Genomic DNA, 5,599 nt, shown 5'->3' with positions numbered 1-5,599 from the left:
TGCACAGGTACACACACACAGGCACTCACATGCACAGGTATACACACACACAGGCACTCACATGCACAGGTACACACACACACAGGCACTCACATGCCCAGGTACACACACACACAGGCACTCACATGCACAGGTACACACACACAGGCACTCACATGCACAGGATACACACACACAGGCACTCACATGCACAGATACACACACACAGGTACTCACATGTACAGGATACACATACACAGGCACTCACATGCACAGGTATACACACACAGGCACTCACAGGCGTGCACCACCACTGCCTGGCACGTTGGGAATTTTTAAGTTGAATATATCTGTCGAGCCCATGTTCCTGTTGACAGCACCAGTATACAGATCTCTTCTTTTTACCATAGAGCTGAGTAATTCTGAATATCAAGCCAGAAACATGAAGGAAAGATCTCTGAAGCCAGATGCTCAGGCAGGCCAGCTCTATCTCAATCCTTCAAAGTTCTCCTTCAGTTCCTCAAATGACAGAGCAGCAGCCACCACTGCACAGGTGACCCTATCTTCCCCAGGGCACAACCAGAGGTTAAGGCAGAACACGTGCCTCTGAATTCTGCTACGCACTGCCCCAAACAGTGCAGAGTGAGTAGACACAGTACCAGGGACCCGCTCTCACTCTGCCCCAAAACGGGAGGTGACGGGTGAGGACAAACTGGAGCAATGATGCACAAGACGTCTAGTCTGGGGCATACCGTCCTGAGACAATGCTTTCAACAAACCTAAACTTAAAAGAGACACGTGTCCAGGAGCAGAAATCCAGGAAGCCAAGAGCCATCTAGGAGGCAGCTGTGTACCGTGGGGTGAGCCTGCTGCTGCCCTACCCAGAGCAGACCACTGTTTCCCATCACTTCCAGGCCCTCGTTCTTGGGGAGCAAAGTCTCAAGAGCAACACTTCGGGGAGTGGCAGAAAGAAACAAAACGTTCAACCTGAGCACCACGTTGCCTCTACCACTCCAGAACAGCAGAGTCCGCTTCCCCACCGTGTGCTCCGGTAGCAGAGACTTGATCTCCGCCCTCTGGTTCGCACACTCACGCTCCACCGCACACATGCTCTTTCAGAAACCCTCGGGGTCAGAATTAACTGCTAACCCTCACTACCTTGTAATAGAAAAGATTGAAAGTAAGGATCCCAGTGAGGGGGTGCAATGGCCATCTGGGATACCCACCCCCGCAGCTGCAAGGGGGATCCCAGCCCTTCCCCTGCACTCCCGGCCCCGCCCCTCGCGGGTTTCCCAGACTCCGCGCTGCTGCCACCTCGGGCGGCAGGGGACCCGAGCTGCATGTGTAATGGGGGTTGGGAACAAAGACGCGTAGGACCCAGAGTCCGGGCCACCGGGCACCAGCCGTCCCAATGTCCACGATCTTTTCTCTGGAGTCTCAATGCCCGACTGTCCACATTTCCTGGAACTGCCCTAAACCCGCCCCCGAAGCTCCTACAAAGTTGAGCACGCTTCAGCACCATCGGGACAGAGAAATCAGTGCCTAGGCTTTGGGGGAGAAAGCGCTTTCCCAGCACAACTTCGTGCGTACACACCCACACCTCCTAGTCCCAAGCAGACGCGCACCAGCTATCCACAGCCCGCAGCCGCCTGCGGGCCGAGCGCGGGTCACTCACGCCCGCCACGTGCCGGCCGGAGCGATCTGAGACCTGTTGGTTCGTCTCTTCAACCCTTCTCCTCTCTCAGTTGCCCAAAACAAAAGCGGTCCCACGAGGGCGCATCTGCGGCCCGCTGCAAGAAAAGCGGGCGCAGGTAGGAGCCACTCGCATGAGGACCCCGACGCGGAGTGGCGGGACGGGGTGTAGGGGACTCCGGGAGGGCTACGGAAAGCCTTCCGCTTCGCTTTGCGACATCTATGACTCTCAGGGGCGAGCAGCCCCAACCCACCCGCCCCCGATTAGATGCTCGCCCCGCTTGACCGCCTTCCCCACGCTCAGGTTTTCCTCGCTCTATCCCTGGGGTCCGCGCGCCCGCGGAACCTGAACCCCGACCCTGACGCTCCAGGTTCCCCCCATCACCTAGCACCTCTGCGAGCCAGAATCGCGCAGAGGAACGGCACGGGCGAGCTCGCCTCTACGATCGCGAGCAGAGCGCCCCGCGCGACCCCGATCCCAGGCAGGTGGCGCGGCGCCGAGGCCGCGGGGCCGCCCTTTGTTGGTAAACACCGCGCGCCCCGGGCCCCCTCACCCCCACGACGCGCCGGGTCCTTACCGGCGCACAGCGATCCCCAGAGAAGGGCGAGGGCCGCCCAGGGCGCCGTCATGTTCCGCGGCGCCGCCCCGCGGACACCCGGAGCCCGCGGGCAGGGCCGCGCTGCGCTCCCGGGGCGCGCAGGGCCCGGCGGCGACTGCGCTCTGCTTCCCGCTCCTTCTCTGGGTCTCGCTTCCAGGCGCGCGCGCTTCTGCGCTCCGGTTCCCAGGCAGCGTGCGGGGATAGGGGCTCACGGCCGCTGCGGGCGGCGCGCAGTGCGGCCCGGGCTATGGGGCGACGCGGGAGCCGGGGGGCGGCGGCGGGGCGCGGGCCAGGGCGCGCCCGACGCGGACATGGCGCAACGGGGCTGGGCCCGGGCCCCGGGCGCAGGGGCCGAGTCCGGAGGGGCCATGAACGGGGGGGTGGGGGGGGAGGCTGGGGGAGGGGAGCTGAACCGAGTCCAAAATGGCTCCTGAGCGGTGGCCACGGAGCCGAGCCAGCGGGGAAACCCGGATGTTGGATACAAAGAGGCGGGCGAGCTGGGCGGGGAGGGGGAGGGGAGGCGGGCCCTCCGGCCGCGTGGTCCGCGCCCCCCTTGGGGGCGGGGCCGGAGAGGAACAACAACACCGAGGCTCCGCCCCCCAGCCCGCGCCCTCTGGAGACGGCGCGCGTGCAGCACCAGGCTCTAGGGCTAGGCGGGGCGCGCGCTCGGAGCTGGTGGGATTGGACTGCCCGCCGCTTGGCTGGTGCCTGCCCCTTGCCATGGAGCCCACGCTACGGGATGCACGCCCCTCTGAGACCCCTGAGTGGGTAGCTCCTGGACCCCATAAGCCAGGACCTCTGTCCTCCAGCTCTCATTTATGGACTAATTAATGGGCAGAAAAACGCTGAAGTCTGGATTGACAGCAGTTTCCCCACATCGCACAGACTAGCAGAGGAAGACCCACAGAGCAGCTGCAGGTGGGAAAGAACTGTTGGCGACCCGCTTCCGGGAGGATCCTCAGCAATCCCACACCCTTCATCTTACCTTCAGCACTCCTCCCACCCCTTTAAAGTTCTGTTCAGAACATGTCTCTGTTCCGTACACACACACACACACACAACACACACCAGATTCCTCCATTTCAGATTCCACACTCGTTACACAATCAGAGCGTGCGAGAGTAATCGGCCTCCCAGCCAGCCTGGAAGAGCCAGTCACCACTCAGGGGGGAAAAATGCTATGGAATCCTCAGATACTTGCCTCCTGCCTCACGAAGAGCAGCGAGGAGGAAGGTGGTACCCCACAGCCTAGGTCATCTCACTTGCTTGAGCCTCGGACTTCCCTTAGGAAAGTGCTGGTGTTAAATTCCTCCAAGACTTAGGTAGACTTTCTTACTGCTACAGCTTTGGTTTTGAGGCAGGGATTCTCAGCCTCCCATGGAGCTGAGACCACGGTCTGCACCTTGTCTGAAGAAAACCTTTGCTCTTAAATTTTGTCTTTTTCCTCTCCTTATGTAATCCTCAGATGGCCTCGAGCTCGCTGTCCATCTGTGACTTTTCTTATTTTTCATTCGTTTACTGATTGATTGTGCATGTGCTTGCAAGCCTGTGTCTATGTGCTCGATGTGGTTACCTAGTGCCCTAGCAGGTTAGAAGAGACCCAGATACTGAAGTTAGGAAGGGGATGAGCTATCTTACGAGTGTTAGGGACTGAACCTGAATCCTCTACAAGAGCAACAACCCCAGACCCATGGCTTATATTTTTTTTATAATTATTGGTATTTTTGAGGCAAGATCTTTTTTTTTTTTTTTGGCTTTTTCGAGACAGGGTTTCTCTGTGTAGCTCTGGCTGTCCTGGAACTCACTCTGTAGACCAGGCTGGCCTTGAACTCAGAAATCCGCCTGCCTCTGCCTCCCAAATGCTGGGATTAAAGGCGTGTGCCACCACCGCTGGGCTAGAGGCAAGATCTTACTATGTAGCTCTGACTGTCCTGGAACTCACTCTAGACCAGGCTGGCCTCAAACTCAACAGAGATCTGCTTGCCTCTGCCTTCTGAGAGTTGAGATTAAAACCGTGTGTCACAATCCACACCTGATATATTTATTTATTTATTGTTTTTTTTTGGGGGCGGGGACAGGGTTTCTCTGTGTAGCCCTAACTGTCCTGGAACTCACTCTGTAGACCAGGCTGGCCTCGAACTCAGAAATCCACCTGCCTCTGCCTCCCAAGCACTGGGATTAAAGGCGTGGGCCACCACCGCCCAGCGATTTATTTTATTTTTAATCATGTTTATATGTGTTATGTCTATGTAACATATGTAAGTATGCAAACTTGTACCCAGTGAAGCCAGAAGAGGGCACAGGATCCCCTGGAGCTGGGGTAAAGATGGTTGTGAGCTGCCATGGGTGCTGGGAGCTCTCACTTAACAGCTGAGCTATCTCTCCAGCCCCAATTTTGCATCTTCTTGATTAGTGTTAGAAACTTATTCAAACAAGTTCACAGCAATAAACACACTGTACTAGGGAAAGCATGGATTATCTTTTCCATATTGGAAAAAAAAAATGAACTATCATGCATTCACATGCCAAAAATTAGACTAGTTAGTTCTACTCTTCTATCTTATGTGAGGAATTTGGGGGAAGGGGTGCTGAGCAAAAAGGATCTCATATTAGCCCAGGCTAGCCACCTATTCAATACACAGCCAAGAATGGCCTCAAACTTCTGCTCCTCCTGCCAGGTGCTGAGATTAGAGGTTTGTACCACCATGCCTGGTTGTATGTGTTGCTGGGGATCAAACCCAGGGCTTCCTGAACATTGGGCAGACACTACCAACTCAGCCACACCCCCAGCCTCTGTACCATACCAGGTCATATGACACTTAACCTTGACTGGTCCAAAATGCCCACACATCAAAATGCTATTCTGATGTTGCTAGAAAATCCCAATTCACGTACTGAACTACTAGCTTCACAGTTGCACTCAGCAGCCTGTCTGGCACCCTGAATTTTACCTAGCTGGAAGAGAACTCCCATATGCTCTCCCCCATTAGCCTGCTCCTCTCCGTCTCTCCCTGTTGGAATCAATAGCACGGTCAGTTGTTCATATCAAAGACTTCTGAGTCACCCTTGAATGTCCAGTCGATCAGCGTGTCTCAAATGTGCATCCAACATCCAGCCATATTTTTTCATACGCTCCGTGCCACAAGCCTACACCTCATATCTGGACAGCTTTAACAGCAGTGGGCTGAGGGGCTCCCTAGCTGTCATCAGGATCCATTCATGTTGCTAAGTGTATCTTGTATTTCTTTTTAAGATTTTTATTATAAGCCGGGCAGTGGTGGCACACGCCTTTAATCCCAGCACTTGGGAGGCAGAGGCAGGCAGATTTC

General features: G+C 56.1%; 1 protein-coding gene across 2 annotated transcripts in view; it reads right to left on the bottom strand.

Annotated features, from left to right (window-relative positions):
- Nucleotides 1-2,668, bottom strand: part of Acvr2b (activin A receptor type 2B) — a 28,287-nt gene extending 25,619 nt beyond the window's left edge. Inside the window, exon 1 of one of the 2 annotated variants that reach the window (XM_031344671.1) lies at nucleotides 2,250-2,668. In XM_031344671.1, the coding sequence (XP_031200531.1) occupies nucleotides 2,250-2,301 (52 nt within the window). In that variant the 5' untranslated portion in view covers nucleotides 2,302-2,668. The remainder of the gene's footprint in view (nucleotides 1-2,249) is intronic. The other variant, XM_031344674.1, reaches the window with a different exon arrangement.
- Nucleotides 2,669-5,599: the final 2,931 nt, after the last annotated feature.

The sequence above is a fragment of the Mastomys coucha genome, unplaced genomic scaffold, assembly GCF_008632895.1.
Source record: "Mastomys coucha isolate ucsf_1 unplaced genomic scaffold, UCSF_Mcou_1 pScaffold23, whole genome shotgun sequence".
NCBI classification, from domain to species: Eukaryota; Metazoa; Chordata; class Mammalia; order Rodentia; family Muridae; genus Mastomys; species Mastomys coucha.
This window is presented reverse-complemented; position numbering and strand designations above follow the sequence as displayed.